Source organism: Sapajus apella, unplaced genomic scaffold, assembly GCF_009761245.1.
Source record: "Sapajus apella isolate SASKATOON/1434 unplaced genomic scaffold, GSC_monkey_1.0 scaffold45, whole genome shotgun sequence".
Classification (NCBI taxonomy): domain Eukaryota; kingdom Metazoa; phylum Chordata; class Mammalia; order Primates; family Cebidae; genus Sapajus; species Sapajus apella.
Genome location: NW_022436985.1, coordinates 9,619,211 through 9,642,540, shown reverse-complemented (window position 1 = coordinate 9,642,540; position 23,330 = coordinate 9,619,211). Strand labels below are relative to the sequence as shown.

The 23,330-nt window shown below is 39.5% G+C and overlaps 1 protein-coding gene and 1 pseudogene across 4 annotated transcripts; both read right to left on the bottom strand.

The window, feature by feature from the left end:
- Positions 1 to 797: 797 nt before the first annotated feature.
- PPM1K (protein phosphatase, Mg2+/Mn2+ dependent 1K) lies at positions 798 to 23,108 on the bottom strand. Of its 4 annotated transcripts, none has more exons than XM_032239648.1 (9): positions 22,681 to 23,108; positions 16,194 to 16,692; positions 15,187 to 15,287; positions 14,786 to 14,822; positions 9,337 to 9,365; positions 6,810 to 6,975; positions 6,534 to 6,678; positions 4,184 to 4,318; positions 800 to 1,393 (listed from the first exon to the last, which is right to left on the bottom strand). In XM_032239648.1, the coding sequence occupies exons 2-9, from the start codon at positions 16,631 to 16,633 to the stop codon at positions 1,262 to 1,264; spliced, it is 1,185 nt and encodes a 394-aa protein (XP_032095539.1). In that variant the 5' UTR covers positions 16,634 to 16,692; positions 22,681 to 23,108; the 3' UTR covers positions 800 to 1,261. The 4 variants fall into 4 exon arrangements, with proteins under 4 accessions (XP_032095542.1, XP_032095539.1, XP_032095541.1 ...); XM_032239650.1 differs by lacking the exon at positions 22,681 to 23,108 and adding an exon at positions 22,233 to 22,322 and having other exon boundaries at positions 820 to 1,393; XM_032239649.1 differs by lacking the exon at positions 22,681 to 23,108 and adding an exon at positions 22,057 to 22,187 and having other exon boundaries at positions 820 to 1,393.
- On the bottom strand, positions 13,278 to 13,377 carry LOC116524581 (annotated as a pseudogene).
- Positions 23,109 to 23,330: the final 222 nt, after the last annotated feature.

Genomic DNA, 23,330 nt, shown 5'->3' with positions numbered 1-23,330 from the left:
CTATAGCAGTATCAGTCAATGTGATATTATTTTTACTAACAAGTTACTCAATTGCTTACTCTATAAGTGATACACACATACTATAATATTATATACAAAACACAAAATAGAGTTAGCAATAACAAATGAAAGCTTTATACAAAATACTTGATTCCATCAGTATTTAACTTTTGACCAGAAGACTCTTAGCCTGTACATTCTTTTCTGATATTAAGGAATAATCACATTTTTATAGTATTCTTAACTGCAGAAAAATAGGAATGAACAGAGAGGAGGGCTGATGAGGCAGTTGAAATACACATTTATAAATATGTATAACATATTTATATTCATATGTATATCATCTGAATTAGTATCTTTTTTTTTTTTTTTTTTTTTTTTGAGATGGAGTTTCACTCATGTTGCCCAGGCTAGAGTGCAATGGCACGATCTCGGCTCACTGCAACCTCTGTCTCTTGAGTTTAAGTAATTATTTTGCCTCAGCCTCCCTGGTAGCTGGGATTACAGGTGTCTGCCACCACTCCCAGCTAATTTTATTTTTTTTCTGTATTTTTAGTAGAGACAGGGTTTCACCATGATGGTCAGACAGGTCTTGAACTCCTGACCTCAGGTGATCTACCCACCTCGGCCTCCCAAAGTGCTGGGATTACAGGTATGAGCTACTATGCCTGGCCGAATTACTTTCTTTTGCAGGGTTATTTTCACCAGTAAGTGGTCCAGAATACAAAATATGGTAACAAAAGACTGTTTTCATACTTATTCGTTGGGACAGTTATTTAAAATAAAAACTTGCATTATAGAATTAGGGAAGCCTGGAAATTTTTTTTTTAACTTGGAGATCACATATTGAACAGCTGTCAAAATTCAAACTGACTAGTTCTGAAGAACTTCAAAACATGTTCAAATGAATGAAGAACAAAAATGATCAAAAAAACCCATAGCTGCCTAAGAGTCTTAAAAATTATTAATGCAACACTCTCATCTCTCATCAAGTGTATCCAAACCACTTCTTATTTGCGCTTTCAATTTAAAGACTCACAGTAGCATCACTACACACATATTTACACGGAGCACCCACAGCTGAACACAAATATGATGAGTATTTATGAAGAAAACTAAGTGGTTAAGTTTACACTGACTTGGGCACTGATCTAGTGAGTCACAGGGTCACCCAGATACAGGAGACTTTTCTGATCTCATCAGTTTCTTGACATGCTCAGTGAAAAACTTCGGCACAGAAACTCAAAGTCCCAGCTGGTAATCAGGCCCATCGTCCACTGGAGGCAAAGCTTCTGCTGAATGAGAAGTTGATTTCAGAGTTCTTATATTTTCCCCAGGCACCAAAAGGCACTACTACTGCAGTACTATTATCTTCAGTACCGTACTGTATTGCCTGCAAGGTTTGGCAAGAAGAAAAAGAAAAACATTGGAAATCACAGGCTATACAAAGAGAAATCAGCCTTTCCTTCCCTTGGAAATCCCCTTCCCCTGGTAAGCCAAACTGGTCTTACATGCAGTTACTAACATACTTATTTCACAATGGTTTGTGATTTTCACCCTGTATTAATGCCCACAAGTTTTATTAAATTGCACATGGAATAACAGATGACCCAAAACAACCACATTAACTATTTCTGCTATAGCAATTTTGGCAACAGAAACACCAGTGGACTAAGGTGCATTGGTATGCAGCTCCTGAAAATGAAGATACGTGTAAACCATTTAGTGCAGGGCTTAACACACAGTAAGGACTTGATAACTGTTAGCTCTTACCAGGAATTCATTTCCCTTTAGGGAAAGTTACCCTAACAGAATAAAAACCTTGGAAATTGAAAGACAAAAAAACTAGCCATAATCATAAAAGAAATACAAATGGCTAATAAGTCTATGCAAATATCTAACTCCACGAAAAAAGAAAAGAGATACAAATGTCTACACTAAAATTTGATTTTTCCACCTATCAAATTGGTAAAAAGAAAAAAATACGCTAAGAATTTGGAGAAACACAAACTGTAGAACACGCTAGTGTAAACTGGCATAGTATTTCTGGCAGAGAATTTGGCAAACTTATTAAAAGCTCTAGAACACTGTGTATTCTTTTATCTAGAAATTTGTATTTATTTATTGAGACAAGGTCTTGCTCTGTCATCCAGCCTGGAGTGCAGTGGCACAATCGTGGCTCACTGCAGCCTCGACTGCCCAGGCTCAGGTGATCTTCCCACCCCAGCCTTCCAAGTAGCTGACACCATGGGCATATATCACCATGCCCAGCTAAGTAAAAAATATATATATATTTTTTGTAGAGACTGGGTCTCACCATATTGCCCAGGCTGGTCTCAAACTTCTGGGCTCAAGCAATCTTCCCATCTCAGCTTCCCAAAGTGCAGGTGTAAGCCACCACACCTGGCCTAGACATTTTCTTTTTTTTTTTTTAATGGAACTTTCTTTTATTTGAGACAGGCTCTCAAAAATAAATGATGTACATTTGATCATATAATCTTATCACATACATAATATAATTATATACACACAGAATACTCTTCTACACACAGAGAATACTCATATCACTTTGGGGTTATTTTTGTTTGTGTGCTTTCTTGGGGTCTTTTTGAGACAAGGTCTGGCCCTGTCACCTAGGCTGGAGTGTGGTGGTTCAATCTCAACTCACTGCAACCTCCACCTCCCACCTCAGCCTCCTGAATAGCTGTCTGCAGGCATGCACCAACACACCTGGCTAACCTTTTTATTTTTGTACAGATGAGGTTTTGCCAGATTGCGCAGGCTGGTCCCAAACTCCTGAGCTCAAGTGATCCTCTAGCCTCGTCCTCCTAAAGTGCTGGGATTAGAGTGCAAGTCACCGCACTTCACCCATACTTGTGTATTTCTGTTCTTTTTTTTTTTGTTTTCCTGAGGGAGTCTCACTCTGTAGAAATTTTATTTCTAAGAGCTCAAGCAATCCTCACACCTCATCCTCCCTTGTAGCTGGGACTTACATGTGCATGCCGCCACACCTGAATACTATTTCTAAGAATTAAACCTATTTCCTGAAGGAAACAGATATGCACAAATAGATGTCAGAATATTTATTACAGTGCTTCCTCTATAGTACAGAAAACATGAACATAAACTAAATTTTTTGACCAGGGGACCTGTTAAATGAATTATGTATAAGAATAAGATGGAACACTATGCATTCATTACAAATTTCATTGCCTTTGTGAATTAGAATGCAAATACTGCAAGACAGGCAGTTGAAATTGGGAAAGAAGTGCTCATCCATGGAATTGGGCCTATTTCCTCAATTTCATGAGCACCCTGGTTAGCACGGGTGAAGGCCGTAACCAAATGAATAATTCATGTCTTATGATGATGTTGCCCATCTATTTCCAAGTAAATAACACTTTTGAAGTAAGGTCTGTTATCTTATTTTGGGAAATGCAAAAATAGCTGTTGAATTAAAACGTACTTTAAATAATACAAAGCACAGTTTAAGTTTTCTTTACTGGATATTACCAGCCATCTTCTAATTTTAGTTCTGACTGACACACAATCTCATCCCTATGCCTTTTTGTATTTTGGTTTATCTTTTCCACTCACCCATTCTGAATAACCAGAAGATGACTACGCTATATCCTCAAGTTGGATATTTGCTTAGAGCACTCTAGTTTAATGGTCAAGTGGTTGGATTTGGGAACCTAGTTGTCTGGGTTTGAAGTCCAGTTCTGCAATTTAATAGTTTTGTGACCTTCAGTGAGTTACTTAACTGTGTAGCCTCTGTACCTGTTTTCCTCATCTGTGAAAAGCGACAGAAATAGCTCCAACTTAATAGGTTATTGTGATTACCATATATGTAATTGTATATACTGTGCAATACATATAGTAATGAGTTAATATATATGAATACTGTCTGACACAGTAAGTGTAAGTGACATATTAGTTTACTACTATTATAATTTACTATTGCCGTTACTCTCATTTCAAAGTATATGCAAGGCCAAAGAATAAACAAAGCTCGTTTCCTTGGCATATTAAAATTTTAACTTGGGGAAATAATAAAAATTTTGTACTTGGAAATATTATGGAATCAAGTGTAAAATTCACTGCAACACTCAAAAGCTAAAACACAATTCCTGGGCTGTCCTTTCCTTCTCCTTAGACTCTTCCGGAAGAAGCTCTGGGTCACCTGTTCAGTCACTGCATGGGCTGCTTCATTGGGATCGTGGCACTGATTGACAAAGTCACAAATCTCTTGACTATTCACCATGAAGTTAATTCCATCTGTGGTGAGGACCAGGAAGCTGTCATCAGCATGATGTAGCTGCAATCAGAACCAAATGCATCTGATTATTAGCTAGACTCTGACTTAGAATAATCTTGCTAATTCAAAGATTTTTATCTGTTTTGCTGAGTGGTCATCTGTGTAAGAGCTTGTAAGCTGATATGGTTTGGCTGCGTCCCCACCCAAATCTCATCTTAAATTGTAGCTCCCATAATTCCCATGTGTTGTGGGAGGGACCCAGTGGGAGGTAACTCAATCATGGTGGTGGGGTCTTTCCCATGCCATTCTCATAACAGTGAAGAAGTCTCATGAGATCTGATGGTTTTGTAAAGGGGAGTTCCCTTGCACATGCTCTCTTTGCCTGCCACCATGTAAGACATGACTTTGTTTCTCTTTCACCTTCCACCATGATTGTGAGGCCTCCCCAGCCATGTGGAACTGTGAGCCCATTAAACCTTTTTGCTTTTAAATTACCCAGTCTCAAGTATATCTTTATCAGCAGTGTGAGAACAGACTAATACACAGGCAAACAGTGAAAATGTAAAGCCTATATGTTGGGCAAAAGTAGTAACATTTAGAATTAACCACCAAGGATAAAGCTAATATTTAATTAGTAAAATATAAATAGCACTTAATATCAGAAAGTAAAGAGTAAAGAAGTTGCAATCCTCTGAAATCCAATCACCAGAGGTAATCAGTCCTAACCATTTAGCAAACACCCTTCAAGATATCTTGCTTTACTTGCATAATTTAACATTGTAAAGGGAGAATCCAGATAGTCCAATGCTGAGAGGTAGCTCAATGTAATGGTTGTGAGTGCTGTCTTCTAAGGCCAGGCTTCTAGGATTCGAATCCTGCCTCTATTTTTGGGCTGGGTGAGCAGAGGTGCATTGACCTCTTTATGCTTTAGATTTTCCTTGAAAAATTGAAATAGTAGTACTTATTTTGAACAAAGCCTAGCACATAGTAAACTCTGCCTAATTCTCTGTTACATAAAATGAAGTAGGATATCTATAAGACACAAAGTGGGATATCAATAGACTTGAAATCCTTCATGCAATTAATTAACAAGCGTTTGCTTCCAGTTTTGGAAGCCTACACTATACTGTACTAGGGACTATAGTGGCTCAGGAGTTTTAGAGAAGTGTCAGTTCATGGACTGGGTATGTGCTGGGGGCAGTTTAGGGAAATGAGGGCAATGATCAGTAGCATGCAAAGGATGCCACAGAAGTAGAAGTGGGCGATTATTTGGTTTGGTGGAAAAGGGAAGTCGGGGCAGCTTCCATGTGGAGGTGATGTTGATTGATTGGGTGCAGTGATGCTGGCTGATTGGGTGCGGGTGACACTGGCTGACTGAGTGCGGGTGACACTGGCTGATTGGGTGCCTGTGATGCTGGCTGCTTGGGTGCAGTGATGCTGGCTGATTGGGTGCGGGTGACGCTGGCTGACTGAGTGCGGGTGACACTGGCTGATTGGGTGCCTGTGATGCTGGCTGCTTGGGTGCAGTGATGCTGGCTGATTGGGTGCAGGTGAGTAAGAACAGTAGGACCATTCCACCAGCAGAATTCCAAAGCTGGAATGAAACAAAAACCTAACACTTCTTCCTACTGAGGGAAACCAAAATATTTCTCTCCCAAATATTGAGGATTGCCAAAGTAACTGAAAAGGCAGGAGAACACTTACTCAGCCTCTACTTGCCTGGTGGCTGGAGACAGCACTTGTTTATCTGCCCAGAGAAGAAACCAGCAGGCACTAGAGAAATCTGGGAACAGGTTTTACTATCTCCACACATTTTTCTGCCTTTTAAAAGACTGAAAGTGTTCTCTTCTTTATTTTGTCACTATGTAGGATTTGTGGCTCTTTGTTTAAATACTATTTAAGCAAAGCCCCTAAGCCACTGCCTTGAGAGAGAAATACTTTGAACTGAGGCCTTTTCTACACAATGGGTACAGCACGCTGAACCATCTGCTTATTTGTAGTTGTTGTAGTTAATCTGACTTTTGTTTTCAAGAAAGTGTCTCAGCTAGGAACCTAAAAAGGGGGAAATAAATAATTTATGTTTTCTCCTCTACAATATATTAGGCCAGAATAGTAGCATCTTGTTTTACCTGAAAAGTTTTTTTATCCTTCCATATATTACTCCCTTTTTAAAATCATTTTGGCTTCACTTAAGGCTTCCAAGAAAGCCTGCAGCGGAGACATTCCTACATTCACTCTCTGCAGGTGCATCAAGTGCTTGCAGGCCCTTTCTTACCTTAATTCTCTTAGTTTCAGGTTCTGCTATGACACCACTGGTTTTAAGATCCAAATCTCCAATACTTCTTGTCATTGCAAGCCTGCCATTTACATGAGGCTGCCCCAAACTATTCCAAGCCACAAAACCACCACATTTCTTGATCCTGTTAAAAGTTAAATGACAATGATGTGATATGCAGAAAACCATGTTAAACTTAAGCATGACATCAGTTTAAAAACTGTTATGAACTAAAAGCATCACCCACATAGAATGATGGATCAGTGGTGGTAGTACCTTTCTTTTTCATCTTTTCTTTCTGGAGTATGGTCAATGGTCAGCTTCATGGGTTTTCCTTTTCTGCACAAAATAGCCCGGCTGTCCCCAACACTGGCTACAACCAGTTCAATACCATCTCGCAATAGGGCTACTGTTGCAGTAGTCCCAGAGGTCAGAAGAGTTGCTAAAAATATTATGAAAAAAGGGTTCAAGTTAGTGACAGTCAAATGATTGGATATGGAATTTTTATTACAAAATAAAACAGAAGCACAACTAATGCTGGAATATATCATTCTAATTTAACTAGAGCTAAGCAAATAAAATGCAAATGAACTATGTAAGTAACAGCATGCAGAGAAACAAGTATTTAATTCAGTAACAAGGCTCCATGCAAACAGGAAAGGTTGCTAACCTAATCTGGCAAACACTGTATCACTATCTACAAATGGCCTCTATTCATACCAAGTAGCACGGACTTGAACTTATAAGAACACCTTGGTGGATATCTGGTGTCTGGACTGAAAGTATTAAAATTTAATTAGGTTGGCTCTGTTGGTGGGATAACTTAGGTTTACTTGAGCCCACGCAGGCAAGCTGACTTTTCTACAGTCTATGGATTTAGAAGGTTTTCCCTTCCATTTGTTACTCCTATCCTGTGAACATATTATCAGTTAGTCAGCTAAGTGAGATATGTCAAGGGCATACCATTTGCATATTCTACCTCTGTATACTTCTGAAACTGTTTTAATTTTATAAATGTTCACCCAAAACTCCTAAAATGGTTACAGGCTCACATTCTTTTCTGTTTATCTTTGTCCTTCCCTAGACATGAAACAAAGTTACAATCATCATTATCAAAGCAGAAAATCTGGGGGAGGAGGGGTGGGGAATGAAGTTCATTCTAATTTCTCATAAACTTGGTGTAGTTAGCACTCCAAACCCCAAACGCACGGCGGAACTGCCAGCTGCAACTCCTGGGGTCCTGCTTGGGCCAGAGCATCCCACACATATGAATTTCCTCTAATAACAAATAAAATTCATTGTTACTGGGCTTGAGGTCACCACTGTTTCCTCCAGCCACTCACACTGCACTTTTGCATCTTCCTTTGATTTCTCCTAACAGTGTCTGCCCTAAGGTCTTTACCACTTGTTAAAAATTGTTAGGGTGCATTGAGCCTTGTCAAAAATGAGAATGTTGTGAAATTATGAGCTAAAAAATAAAGCAAAGTGGAATAAATTGGAAAAGATAACTTATTTAAAGCAGGTATTGTCTTTAGTAACACTGTGAACTCTTTAAAACATTCCAAAAATGACTTTGATTTTAAAGGCGGATTTAGGAAAAACGAAGTGCTACTGATTTGACTGATTAAGATTCAATCTTTCCAAGTTTTTTTTTTTTTTTTTTTTTTTTTCCACAAAAAAAGATAATTTTGAAAACTTCATCAGTAATGCACTGGAAGGAGATATATATATATATATATATATATATGGATGTTTCCAATTGGTATATTAAAATGCCTGCTTTAATCAGAAAAGTAAAATGGAAAGGCATGAATAAAGTCTACTTAATCTTTTATAGTCATGCTGAACTTTCTTGAGAAATAACATTTATAGTTGCACTATCTTCCCATTTTTCTCTTGATTTTGGAACTGTTGTGCCAACGTAATATTTCTGCAATGATGAAAGATATATTTGTCCATCATATAAGTGTTTTAGCATAAGTATCAGTGATATTTATATTACAAATGTTAACTCTTAACTTTAAATTACCCAAACGAATATACAATAGAATCTTTACAGTTTGACTAACTATAATATTTCAAATGATTTAAAGAGCCAAGTAAGCTCTTTAAATTTATTTATTTATTTATTTATTAAATCATTTATTCAGATGCTACCTATCCCGTGAATTTAATATTCCTTCCCTTTGTTTAAACCATCAGCAATAGCTTTCTTAAAAATGGTTTATTATTGGCCACAGTAAAAGAGTTAAAATTTCATTAAGTTTAGTTATGTAGGCTTATAATTCATGGCTCTGTCACCTAGAAATTTTAAAAGACTTTGAGCTTTTACCAACCCAACTTCACAGTTCCAAAATCCCAGGATTTATAGGAAAGCCTTCAAAACTAACTGTCAATTCTGATTTGCTAAGCATTTAAGAACACAAATATTAAATCAGGATTCATTTTCATTTAACATTTCACATGGATGTAAAATTCTCATTTTGCCCTAACAACAGAATTAAAAAACTAAGACATCTTTCAATAAGTTCTTAACACTCACTGGACAATTTCTACTGCAAGTCTTCTCAACTAATGGGACAAAGAGGATGTGGGGACCTTCCCGTAGTCCAGGCTAGGACCCGCCGGACTCCTTCACCTGGGACAAAATTAAGCAGATCTCTCTTTCCACTGAAGCCCAGCATATAGTGTCCACGGGCTCCAGATCTAGAGCTGCTGACCAGGCACAGTTCTCTGCCACAAATAACACGCACAGAGGCAAATAGGAAATTTCACCCAGAAATTGTGCTCAAACATTACAAAACTGCAACACATGGGAGAGCAGAGAAAGAGCTGCAAAATAAGGGAAGGGTTTTTTATTTTGGTGAAAATTTCACTAGCAAATTATATAATATTCCAGGAAATGCCAAATCAATGATTCCAAAACTCAGTTTGTTCCAGTTGATGGTATTTTATATTTGAGTCTATTTTTTCTTCACAGAGTAACACTTCTTTCTCAATTCGGTAGTTTCTAAGGTTGAAAAAACTATATACAAATGTATCTGTACCAAGACATGTAAGTGGTGACACAGATACACATTTAACACGCTCACAAAAACACTACTCACGCGTATACACATTCACTGAAATAGCTGGTCTTAAACACAGTCAATTAGTACCTTTACTAAGTTAGAAAAAAATGCACTGTAAATTTGTTTGGTAGCAATATTACAATTGGCTCAATAATAGATAAATCTATAGTTACAGCACTGAAGAATTTGTATCTGACAAGCAGGATGTAAACTACAGTATACCACCAACTTACTGGGACTTAAATGTATATCAAGAAGGAATCAAAGCACCTCCTATACAGGATACCTGCATTTGTTAATGGTGCTTAATGCAGAGATTTAGTACCTAGAAGGCATTTTTGAGTAGAATGATTAATTTAAATTCACTGTTTAAATAAAGGCTAGTGAGACTCTTGCGCTCTAATGCATGTTTATAATTTTATATAATTCGCAAAATGGGTATTTCTGCAGCTCTCTCTTTCCCTGGTGTTGCAGGTCGATAACATTAAAAGAAAAATGATCAAGATTCTGAATGGCAACATAAAGAGCAAAAGCTATACTTTCCAAAGAATAATGACTCGTACTAAATAGCTCAATTGTGCAAATAATATCATGTATAAACCAATACAGTTTCAATATTTATTAAAAATGGGTGTTCTAGACTCATGACTCATGAACACTAAAATCAAAGTAATGAGCTGAAGCAGTAGCAGCAGCGTAAGAACATTTCTCTTCAATGCTCTACCTATTTTTTTTTTGGCTGCCCAGCATAGGGGATTCAAAAATGCTATGTTTATAGCTCTGGTTATTTTGTAGTTTAATTCTTCCAAAAAGAGGTTACAGGATATGAAGAACATAAAAGTTTCTGATGAGACTCACAATGCCATCAACGTCCCCCACTCTGAATGTCAGAGCAAGTCTTCTCTTTTTGTTCCGTTTGTCCCTTTCGGAGCTTTGTTGCTTTCAAAGTTTAAGCAATCTGGAAACACTCTGAAGAGCTTATAGGAAATATAGAATTATAACCTAAGTCTTCTACCATCTAGTTTGCTCTAAGTGGCTGTTTATAAACAACAGAAGACTGGTAGGATATCATTCGAATTTACTGGCTGCTTTTATTAATTGTAAAAGTAGACATTACTGGTATAAACTGAATGCAAAAAATTAAAAGATGGTGATGAAACTGGCTACTGAGAACTAAGGACAGACTTAAAATGCATTAACAAAAAAGGAATAAAAATAGCTGGCAATTTCTTAAGGACAAGGGAATCTTGTTCTTGCCACTTCTTGATAAGTGGCATTTTGATTTTATTCTTTCCAAACTATCCCCAGCTAAAAGAGTAAATTATTTTATTTTATTCTACTCAAATGATAAGCTTTTATTGTATGTTACAGATCATTCATCCAGGACATGCAGCATCTGTGTTTGGCATTGTCTCATTTTTGAAAGGATGGAGTGCGCATAATAGTCTCTTGCCTATGCTGAACTCACACCTGCCTGGCAGAGAACAGCTCTCACTAAGTGTAACTTGAATGCGAACTTGCTTAGGCAATAGCAGTGCCCTTCAAGAGTAAATATTCTAAACGTTAATAATATAACTTGAAATTCTTTATGTAGATGTAAAAGCTTTGGAACTGACGTTGAGAAGAGATAAGAATGTTTTATTTTCACTTAATTTATCTTAAGAAAGCTAATATGGTATTGATACAGGAGCTTGAAAGAAATTATTTAGGCAGATAGTGAGGGTAAAGGAGTCCTCGGCAAGGCTTCCCTTTTAACAAAAAGCAGCTCCCAAACCATTTCTTTTCTAACAAAAAGCAGCCTGAAAAATTGAGCTGCAAACATAAGCGAGCTGGAAGTTTGCACAGGTGAATGCTGGCAGCTGTGCCAATAGCAAAGGGCTTCCTGGGGCCAGGCATGTTCAATATGCTCCATCTTCCCTTTTCTTCGTCACCACATGTACAGTAAAGGAATGGGCAACAAGGCACTGGCCAGGTAGAGAAACATCTGCATAACAAAAGATCAGGGTGGGGGTGGCCAGATTCTTGGGCACTCTGCAAATGACACACCTAGCCCTAACCAGTTTGTTTGTTTGTTTTGTTTTGTTTTGTTTTGTTTTGTTTTGTTTTGTTTTGAGGGAGGGGACGGAGTTTCGCTCTTGTTACCCAGGCTGGAGTGCAATGGCGGGATCTCGGCTCACCGCAACCTCCGCCTCCTGGGTTCAGGCAATTCTCCTGCCTCAGCCTCCTGAGTAGCTGGGATTACAGGCACGCGCCACCATGCCCAGCTAATTTTTTGTATTTTTAGTAGAGACGGGGTTTCACCGTGTTGACCAGGATGGTCTCGATCTCTTGACCTCGTAATCCACCCCCCTCGGCCTCCCAAAGTGCTGGGATTATAAGCTTGAGCCACCGCGCCCGGCCTAACCAGTTTTTCATGTGCTATGCAAATGGTACACCTGCTCAGACCAATCTTTCCTACCCTATGCAAATCAGACACTGCCTCCTCAAGCTCATCTAAAAAGTCTCCTGCACTTCACCGCGGACTAGAAATTTGTTTGGGACCCCTTTTTTTACAGGAAAGAGCTTAAATCTCCGTTCTTAACCTCACTCCTGTGTGTCTGCGTCCTTGATTTCCTTGGAGTGAGACAATGACCCTTGGATATTATGCCAGATGAACAATACTGCTTCAGTATGACTGAGGGGCACCTCTCCCACTTATACCTAAAATCTCACCATTAGTGATTCCCCTCTATGGTTTAACTAAGCCTTTTTCAGGTGTCTGCTAATTAAAATTCAGATCTACCCAGGAGTGACAATTCATTAAAATGCATACATTTTATTAATAATTTGATTAAATCAGCTATATGATAATCAAAGAATAAATTACAGTAACTTCAGTGAGAAAGAGTAGGCAGAGGAGATCTCAGTTCAATTCAAATAATTATTGAGTACCTGCCAGGTTCTATGCAGGATGCTGCACACTGGAGATTCAAAAATGAATAAGCCACAGTCCTACACCTCACAGGAAGGGCTCAAGAGGAGGGAAAGAGATTAATACTAAAGGAGAAAAGATGAAAGAAACTGGAGAGGGCGAACTGCACTTACTACAAAATTTTCTTTCACTAGTACTGGCCCTACCTATATTCGTAGGCTGAAAAGAATATTATCCACTCTTACAATACTGATACTGCTTCAGTTCTTGCTAAAAACTAAAGTTTTAAACTTAAATAATAACTTTGAAATATAAAATGACATCTTAAAAAATCCACAAATTGAACAGTTACACAACATATGGCATTCTATTTTTAGTGGCTTTAATATATTTGATAAAATAGGCCCTAAATATCAAAAGGCAAGTTTTGCCATCTTTGAAAGCTTTGGCAACTTATTAAGAATACAATTTTTAAATGTTCTCAAAACATTAATTTTTTAAAAACACAGACTGATAAGAATATATACAAAATAAGATTTAATAACAATATTATAATAGACTTTTTCTTTGAGTACACACTAAGGGCATCATCCCGTCTTGCTCCATTATACTTTCAAACAAATGACCATTATATAAAAAATAAATTTTAGAATATCTTAAGAATGTTCTGTGATCATTACCTCAAAGTATATGACAGAGGAATTAAATTAAATGATGCATTTTAATTTCTTTATTAAAAATGAATTAATTTTATTAAGAATAAAAAATATGGAACGCCTCATGCATTTGCCTGCCATCCTCGCCCAAGGACCATGCTGATCTCTGTATCATTCCAATTTTAGTGTATGCGCTGCTGAAGCAAACATATGAATTGCAGTTTTGTGATTAATTTCTTTACACAACTGTTTGTTTTTATGACAAAGATATCTTTAGAGAGTTTCTTTTAAGATAAGCAAGTTAATTAAATTCTTTAAGTTCAAAATTCTGTTGAGTTATACTTTATTCAATAATGAAAGGAGTCCTTTCATATTTTACATCAAGTCAATCACTGATTAGTTTAAACATCTACATTCACTAGATCCTTTTAAAAAAAAAAGGCTGATGGCACCGTGAAGGTCAATGTTTTTGATTGGTGATCACATGCCTGGGATAAATATGGACATTGTCATCCAAAACCCTTGCCCAGTAAGCTACAGGTATTTACAGAACAGCTGGGGCACACCACAGGCACTACAGTCAATAAACATTGTGGTGTGAGACAAAGCCAGACTCACAGCCAACTTGGTTATTATGAAATAAGAGTATACCAAAATTCAGGAAGTAATAAAAATAAAACCATAAGAAAACATTTTATTTCCTCTTCTCCTTCATGTGTTTTAACCATTTGGAACAAGAGCTAAATCTTATACATAAAGTTTACCTCTTTCAACTTCTGTCTTCTTAAAGGTAAGGGTCCAGTTGAAAGGAAAAAAAATCCAAAGGAATGAGAGAAAAGAAAATGGGCCTAAATAATCTACAAACTGGAAAACATATCCCTGAACAGAGTGGATTGTAAGAGTGTGATACTAAGGTTCTCAACAGAAGCTCAGGAAAAATCTCAAAATGGTAAATAGAGCCAACCCAGAGTTACCTTCTCCTCTCCCCTTGAGAGGGAAGGGAGAATGCTGGTTTGTCAGGAAAATTCCAGCCCTAACTCTGCACTGACCTTTACCATTCTAATCTTCAGTTCCTTAGCTGTGAAATGCAGAAAATCTCTATCCTTATGTACTCCAACTGAAAACCGTGCAAATAACATTTCTGTGGTGCCTTTTTTTTTTCTTAAGAAAAAGATGAACCAAATACAGATCAAGATTATTGCATGATTCATTTTCAAATCATTTACAAGATTACATGCATACATTCATTTGGCTGGTACAGAAGTTTTCAGGGTTAACTTTAACAGCAAAAAATTAGAGGCTAGCTAACTAGAAAACATTTGCTGTGTTTTCCTGAAATGGTTTTGATAAATTTAGTCAAAACCAGAAACATTTCAAACACTGGCAAAATTTAAGGACATACAGTACACAAAATTTTAAATTCAACTAGCATGCCCTTATGCTGAAAATATCACTAGTTGCCAGAGGAAAGCTGCAAGATTGAGCTTTTTAAGAAGTGATAGAAAAACATCTTTCCTTTTAATTATACAAATTAGTTATTGTCTTTTTCTATTTAGGATCTATTTGCAATTTTTTTCTTGTTGGACAATGACTGTCTTAGCTAGATGTAATTACCCTGTAGTGTATTTCAGCATTTGGTCACCAGATCCATCTAAAAAAAAAGCAAACACAAAAAAACAAAACTCATGGTATGGACATTTTGTCCATAAAATGAGCAACAGATTAAACATTTTTAAAATCTTTTAAAAACTAAAATACAACATCAGAACCATTTTGGGGTTTCTCTTTGTAAAAAATTCTCCAATATATTTCATTTAAAAGTGAGGTATTTACATTAATTTGGATTTAAAACAGCATTTAATGTGATTCTTCATATAATATCATTTCTATATAAATCCTTACAAACAAGGTTACATTAAAATCCCCTCCCACAAAGGACTTAAATTGTTTACTTTTAACTCCTCCCCCACCCCATATACTCCCTAACACCCAAGGAATGTGATAGTCTTACATACCATCAGCAGACAGGCGGGCATGACTTGAAAAGGCTTTATCTATTTCGAGAAAAGCCAAGGTCAACACAGTTTCCAAGTTCTTCTCCTTAGGAAGCAAATCCCTTTGTGGGGAGGGAAAAAAAAGCATCAAACAATCATTTTACAATAGGTTTCTCTCTTCACTGTTAATGCTAGCTAGCAGTCATTCCACACAATGGCCCTCATAATTTTCCTGTTAAATGCTGAAGGTTTACTGGCTAAGAAACACTTATTGAGCATGCAGTAAGTATCAGGCACTGTGATAAGCTTTTAAGGGCACAAAAATCAAAATCCAGATCCTTGTCTTTGAAGAATTAATCCTCACTACCACATCCCTGAGAGGTTAAGAATTCCTTCCTATTATGAGTTCTTTCATGGAATGAGGTATACACAGGAAGTGAAAAAAGGGTCACGTGGGAAGTCAAGAATAGTTACATGGTCATAACTCTATCACATGTTCTCCCTTTTTCAATGTTAGCAGTAATATGACCCTCAAAAATGCACTAATAATAGTTGAAGTAAATAAACTGAAGAGCTCCAGAACATCTGCATTAAATGCATTTTCTCCACACTAATGCCAATCATCCAAAGCTATTTTCAACAAGTCAAGTATTCAAAGCTATTCACACCACTTGAAAGAGTAATTACCATTTATTGAAGCACTTATACTTCCTACACTGATGGGAGTAAATGCTTCTCATAGATGATCTCATGCACATTATGCCACTTCACTTGAAATGATCACAAATTAAGTGCTATAGATTTTGGTTAATGCTTTCCCCAGGGGAGTTGTTAAAACATGCATTTCTGAAATTGTGATATCCACTTAAAACTACTTCTCATTCATTAACTACTTCTCATTCATGAAGCAGCAGCATGCAACCACTTAAGTAACTATGTTCACCCTGGAGGCCTCAGCCAAAGGGTGAAAGTTTAAGTAGGACGCATAGGGGAACTGCAAAGTCAGGAGTGAAAGTCATTGTACATACGTAATACATGTCTCCATGTGGGTATGACAGAAATCAGCTGCTGCAGGTCCACCGTGTCCATCATATACTGCAAAGTACAGGACCTCATCTGTTAGCTGAGCAAAGTCAAACCGATCTTCATTCTCTTTCCGTTTGCCAATCTGTGAGGCACAGCCCACGTTTTCCAAACTGATTTTGGGAATCGGCTTGCCATACTTAATGCTGGGTGGCAGCAGAATTGGCTCATCAATGCGGTTATCCCAGATCCCAAAACTGTCCCAGGTAGCTGGACGCCCACTACCATCTGGGTCAAACCGAGAACACCTAGGCTCTGAAGTGGAGCTGTTGCACGTGGGTGTCACCTGCCTGTCGTCCTGCAGCAAGCGGGAGCTTAGCAACACTCTCCTTCTCAACTGGTTCCCACCACTTCTGACCAAAGTAATTAAGGCAGCTGTTGACATAACTCAGCTCCAAAGGACTCAGTGATGAGGGAAAGGTCAATGGAACAATAATAGAATGTCTTCAAGAAAAATTATGCAAGTCGGGCGGGGGAGGGGGGGAGAGAGAGAGAGAGAGAGAGAGACCATCAGAAATTTTGAATATAACTAGTATGTTATCAAATATTACCAAAAATGAATGTCATAAAGGATTTGACAGAAAATACATATATTTATGTTATATATTGGGTAGACATCCAATAGCCTACTTCTAAGAACAGTGGATCAAAAATGAATTGATTTTCCTACCTCATTCACAGCATTTAAGTTCTATAAAAATTTGACAGTGTGCACATACACAGAACATGTGTCTCTCAAACTTGAACCTGCAATCATTTATTAAAATGCAGATTCTGACTTAGTGGCTATGGGGTGGAGCCATTCTGCATTTCTAACCAACACCCTGGTGATACGGAAGCTGCTGGTCTGCAAGTTGCACTTCAAGTAGCAAGAACACAGAATACAGGTATAATTAAATATACTTCCCTTCATTAACTCTATTGCTTTCAAGAAAAGGTAGGGGTAAATATTAATAATATCAAAGTCTCTTGAGGAAAAAATAACAGGCTAATAAGAATACATAAAATAGCTCTGTTTCCAAAGAATGGCCAAGTTTTCGGGCGTGATGGCTCACTCCTGTAATCCCAACACTTTGGGAGGCCAAGACAGGTGTATTGTCTGAGCTCAGGAGTTCACGGCCAGCCTGGGCAACATGGTGAAACCCCGTCTCTACTAAAAAAAACAAAACAAAAAATTAGCCAGGCTTGGAGGCATGCGCCTATAATCCTAGCTACTCGGGAGGCTGAGGCAAGAGAATTGCTTGAACCCAGCAGGTACAGGTTGCAGTGAGCCAAGATCACACCACTGCACTCCAGTCTGGGCAACAGTGCAAGACTTCATCTTAAAAAAAAAAGAAAAAGAAAAGAAAAAAGAATGGCCAAGTTTTAGCAAACACATAGTCTAGGATTGATCTAAGTTTTTATTTTGAGATTTCTCAACCTACTAAATTTTATATACCATATTACTGTGGGAAATATAAATTGGCATGCAAACACCCCAGAGGCACAAAGATAAGCCAGTTTTAATGATGCTCCCCTTCCTGGTAGACTATCGCTAGGAGAGTGTGTGGGTGTGATCTCAGGAACCCGGCGGCACCGCATTTGTGACAAGCAGCCCTAATTTCTGAACAAGTGATCTATGCATTTACATTTACAACTGCAGCTCTCCGTTCCCAACCCTAGCAATCCACTGACACTTCAGACTACACTTCTTTAAAACTATTACTCTATACCCCACCCCAAAACTCAATCCTCAGTCTTAGCATTACAGGGTGTTACCAGGGGGAATTCCTACCCCACTGTGGGTAGGGCTGTCTCTGGCAATTTTCCATACAAAGAAGAAATTTGTCTCCATAGGATTGTGTTCTATTACTTCATTAATTTAAAATCAACTTGAAAAGATGGCATAATACTAAGGTTTGATAATGTTGGTGGATGGTCTACTGGTATTATATTATTCTCAATTGTATGTTTAAATTATTTCACAATAAAAATGAGCTTGAGAAAATGTATCTTCCCAAAAGGTATAAACATATACCAATGAAATCCAGCTTGAGTGCAGCTATGAGAAAATGCACTACAGGTTTCAAATAATTACTTCAAGTGAATTTTTGGAAATCAGTCTAGCTATGCATAGGGAAGGCCTCTTTCGATGAGTAAAACAGGCAAAAGAAAGAATGAGGTTCCAAAGAACATCCTTAGATGTTTGTTTTTCTCTCTTGTAGAGATAGGTTCTTGCTTTGTTGCCCAGACTGGTCTCAAACTCCTGGCTTCAAGTGATCCACCCATCTTAGCCTCCCAAAGTACTGGGATTACAGGAATGTGCGCAGAGCTGGCTTCAATCTTTAGATACTTAAGCAATAAAAAATACATGAGCTCTGCCGTCACAGAATTTGGAATAAAGATGACCACCAAAACAATTAATGATCATTAAAGACTCAGGAAGTCATCCCTTCCGGGCTTTTGGCCAAGATCCTGTATGGAAGGCTGAAATTCATTTCTTTATAAGACAACATTGGTGGTGGGTTAGGGAGTGGCAGGGACACAGCATCTCTGGTTATCCAAGAGAAGTAACATGGCCAGACGCATTGGCTCACACCTATAACTCCAGCACTTTGAGAGGCCAAGTTAGGCAAATCACTTGAGGCCAGCAGTGGAGACCAGCCAAGGGCAACCTTGTGAAACCCCATCTCCACTAAAAATACAAAAATTAGCCAGGTGTGGTGGCGTGTGCCTGTAGTCCCAGCTACTCAGGGGGCTGAGGTGGGAGGACTGCTTGAGCCCAGGAGTTTGACACCACACTGGGCAACATGATGAAACCCCATCTCTACAAAAAGTACAAAAATGAGGCGGGTAGATTGCTTGAGCCTGGGGGGCAGAGGTTGCAGTGAGCCAAGATCACGCCACTGCACTCTAGCCTGGGCAACGGAGCAAGACGCTGTCTATTAAAAGAGAGAGAGAGAAAAAAATAACACACTCTATTGCAAGAGATATTTGTTCCTTTTCTTCTAATTGAGAGTTAGATTTTATTCAGCAACAACTATGAATTCAAGCCAGCAATAGTATGTTAAAAAATTTTAACTCAATTATGTTAACTATAGGTGATGAATTGAGATTTCAAACTAGAATACAATATACCAGGTAATAAAAGTACTAATTATTTGGAGACAGTTCCTAAAGCAGCTTTATATCATATAGAAAAAAAAAAAAAAGAACTTTAAATAAATATATTTATTAGAAAATATTCATATTTGAAGAGTTAACTTGAGATTACCAAAATACTATTCTTTTGACTTTGGTCTGAAAGTATACATGCCATATTCAGCCTTGGACTACTTTGAAGTCATGCACCTACTTTAAACCAGAGTTCTGGAATTACAAATAAATAAATATTAAATGAAGTTTTTCTGCAGCTCTTCTAGTATACTCTTGCCTTTTTTTCTCCTCTCTATCACTTCCCCCAATTGTTTTTTAAATAATAAAGTAGAGCTGCATTCTCACAGAGAACAAATATCCACTGAAAACATTTTTAAGAATGAGCTAAAATGCAAATTGGGCGGTTTCTATAAACTTGCATATTTAAAAATCAATCATCAACCCGACCTCCTTCCTCGTGTATTATGTCTAGAATCCTCTCAGAAAGCAGGGAGTCATAGGAAAACACCTACTCTAAGGCATATTATTGGCAGAAATGAAATATGACCCAGATATATAGCTGGTTTACAAAAACAAGACAAAAAAAGCTAAGTCAGCATCACTTAGGCAAGTAAGAGATGTTATGAAGTGGTTCCATGTCCTTTTCCATCTGCAATGTAACTAAGTCATACCAATCCCCTCCATATTCCCTAAGAAACAATTCAAAGGCAACTGGAGTTCCCAAAGTAAGTAACAACTTTGAATTAAACCTGCACATCAAGAAAAGTTTCCTCCTCCAAACCTTCAAAATCAGGATCTGCCATCATAGACCCCACAGCTCTGCTGATGCTCATGGGAATGATTATACAAGGCAAAGGAAGTAGAATTTGTGATATGACAAACAAAAACCTTAAGGAAAAAAAAAAGCAATCAGTGTTCTCTACAACAAAAAGAGTGTAGAACAAATTAGCAAACAACTAAGAACTGTCTTTGTCAGTTCTCAATTACAAATTGGGATGAGTTCATTATTCTGCAAACTAAGAGACAGAGAAATTTTCCTTTTTAAGAAAGCAGGGGAGATGTAGCTCAATCTTTCAATTCGAAATCACAGCTAGTTTATTTTATAAGCCATTTTAACATTATATTCCATCTTTGGAAGTCAAGTCATCCAAAAGGGAAGCACTGTCTCTGGCAGAAAGGTGCACAGGATTTGAGTTAAACTGTTCTTGAATGTTGAAAGCAGGTCAAAAGGGCAGTTTAAGCACATGCCAAAATTATTCAGGAGTTCTAAAGTTCTGAAACCTGCTTAGATTTTATACCTCTAGAAAAAATATTTTAAGAAAGCATTCCTATCTGCCCTTTATGAAGTGGCACTTAAGTATCTACAACTTCCATAATGAGAACACAGCCATTTTAAATATTCTTAAACCAAATATTTATCAACCTTTTTAGAAAATCAACTAAAGCATCCCAATAAATTCAAATAGTATGGAAATTTCCAGAATGCATTTCAGCTAATTTGGACCCCAATACCTTCTTTATCAATACCCTGCCAGGAGGAAGGGAAAGAAAATTTACGGCTTTAACTGAGGGGAAAAAAGAAAGCAACAATAAAAACTCCAAAGGAACCCCCTTAGGTTTAATGTGAATATGTCTATGTTCAAATGTGTGACCGGATTAAAGTACTGAAATGTGAGCATGAAAAGTACTCAGTATTCTACTCCCATAGATGCCTTTTAAAATGTTAGTAAATACGCATACAAGCCACAGACTATATCCCAAACCTGTAACTTTATAATGCCTTTAAGAAGTTTCCTTCACATTCTATTACATCACCAGCCACTCTCCCCTCTTCTTTCCTCTTCTCTAAGGATTCCAGTCAAGGAAGTTGCCTGTGTGATCAGTAGTAATGACTAAGGTGGCAAGAAAAAATCATTAGCGAGAACTCATTACTCAACGATTATAATTAAGGCATTTTATCAGACAAACAACACACTCACACATGCTGCTCTCATTCCTGCCACGGCTGCCTAACTAGAGTACCACAAACCATGGCTGTTTTTCTTTTTGAGACAGGGTCTCGCTCTGTCGCCCAGGCTGGAGTGCAGTGGTGTGATCTCAGCTCACTGCAGCCTCTACCACCTAGGCTTAAGCGATACTCCCACCTCAGCCTCCAGAGCTGAGTCCACAGGCACATGCCACCACGCCCTGTAATTTTTGTATTTTGTGTAGAGCCAAGGTTTCACTATGTTGCCCAGGGTGGTCTCGAACTCCTGGGCTCAAGCCCGCTTTGGGATCACAGGCGTGAGCCACCGCGCCCGGCCCCACGGCTCTTTTTCCATTGTCATTGTAATCTGTTACTTTAGTAGCTCATTCTGAAACCGAAGGACAATCTCATTCCTCCGCTCTGACGGAAAGAACAGATGAGGCCTTGCTGCACGTTAACAGTGAGAAGCTCAGAAAAGCCAGTAGAGCTTTAGAGACTGCAAATTTCCCGGCTATTTCCACCTGGAGCCTCTTTGTCACTTCCGATGAATTTTCTCATTTACAGAAAGCGGCTGCTGAAAAAGACATCACCAGCTACAAGGCCTTGAGACGACAGTGCTCTCAGCGCAAAGCAAAACCCAAGTCTTCGGATCAAAACCAGTCGGAGCTGCGCATCCTTCCCGATGCCGCGCCTCCTGAAAAGCTCACCTGAGGGCAGTTCTGGATCCTGGGCTCGGCTCGCTGGCCCTGACAGGCGAGTGGCTAGGGTGACCCACGGCGGGAAGCACACACCCCCGCCCTCCCGCGCAGCCTCGCAGATGGCTGGGCTCTCTGGGCACCTTCCGCCGCCAGGTCTCCGCCTCCCAACCTCCCTCTGGGCGTACCGAGCCCGTGGTCGCCACGTTTACCTCGCCCGGGCGTTGACGCGGCGCCCACCCCGCAGCATCCTCGCGTCCAGGGCCTCCAGTCTCGGCCGGCCCACACACCCTACCCCGCCCGCGCCGCGCTTGCCTCCAAGCAGCGACCACATTCAAGGCCGAGAGCAGTTTGGGCTGGAAACCCGCCGCCCCGGGCGCAGGCAGCCAAGCTGCGCCCCACCCCGGCCCGACCAGCTGCTCCTGACCTCCAAAGGGAAGAAAGCGGCGCTCTGAGAACCCAGACACACCGACCGCCAGCCGAGCGCCGACTGGGGGGCGGGGGAACCGAAACCTATGTCTCCCCTTCGCCTTCCCGGGAAGCCTTTCTCCGTTCACTGTCCATTCCGAGGCCGCCCATAAAGAACATAATGCACGGTTAGCAGTAATAAATGAATTGCACTCTCTAGGCTCTTACCTCTGGATGGCTAAGTCCCTGAAAAGTGTTTTAATTAGCTAATGGAGGGAAGGGGAGGGGCTTTCTTGGTCGGTAAATACGAGTGCCTTCTCAGTGGTCTCGGATCTCCGGAGCAAGCAGTCAAAGCGGCCACTGCCTCGCCTGCTGGAAATTCTCGAAAATTTCTCTCCCGCAGTTGACCAGATGGAGAGAGAGAAATCTGTTCCCGCTGACTGACAGCAAATCCAGCCAGTCGGCGCTCGACTAGACGGCTGGTCGGCCGCCCGGGCCCTCGATCTCAGCCAATCACAGGCGCCAACGGGAGCGAGCCTCTCCGCAGCTGGTGTTTGGCTTTGCAGGCTTCCAGCAGCACGCAGCGGAGCGACGTCGCCGTGGGCCAGCTGGGGCTCGCGGCGGCGCCCCGCCCGCTCGAGGTTGGCGCTGCAGCCAAAAAGGGGGCGCGCTTGGGCGGTGGGTGGGGCAGCGAGGCTTGGTACCCCGCCAGCGCGCGGAGCGGGGAGGCGGTTTCGCTTCGGGCAAAGGGACAAGTGGTTGTGACAGCCAGGAAACCGAGAACGGAATGCCAACACTACTTGGCTTAGAGCTTGAAAGGCATCTGATTTCACTGCCATCTCTTTGAAAAGCAGCGCACAGTGCAACGTTCTTGGCTG

Bases quoted from the DNA above. Each gene is read 5' to 3' on its own strand.
- PPM1K (XM_032239648.1), bottom strand. From the start codon at position 16,633: ATGTCAACAGCTGCCTTAATTACTTTGGTCAGAAGTGGTGGGAACCAG. The intron at 15,288-16,193 runs GTATGTACAATG...CTCCCCACAAAG, and splicing joins CACATGGAGACATGTATTAC to GGATTTGCTTCCTAAGGAGA. The intron at 14,823-15,186 runs GTATGTAAGACT...CTTTTTTTTTAG, and splicing joins TGCCCGCCTGTCTGCTGATG to ATGGATCTGGTGACCAAATG.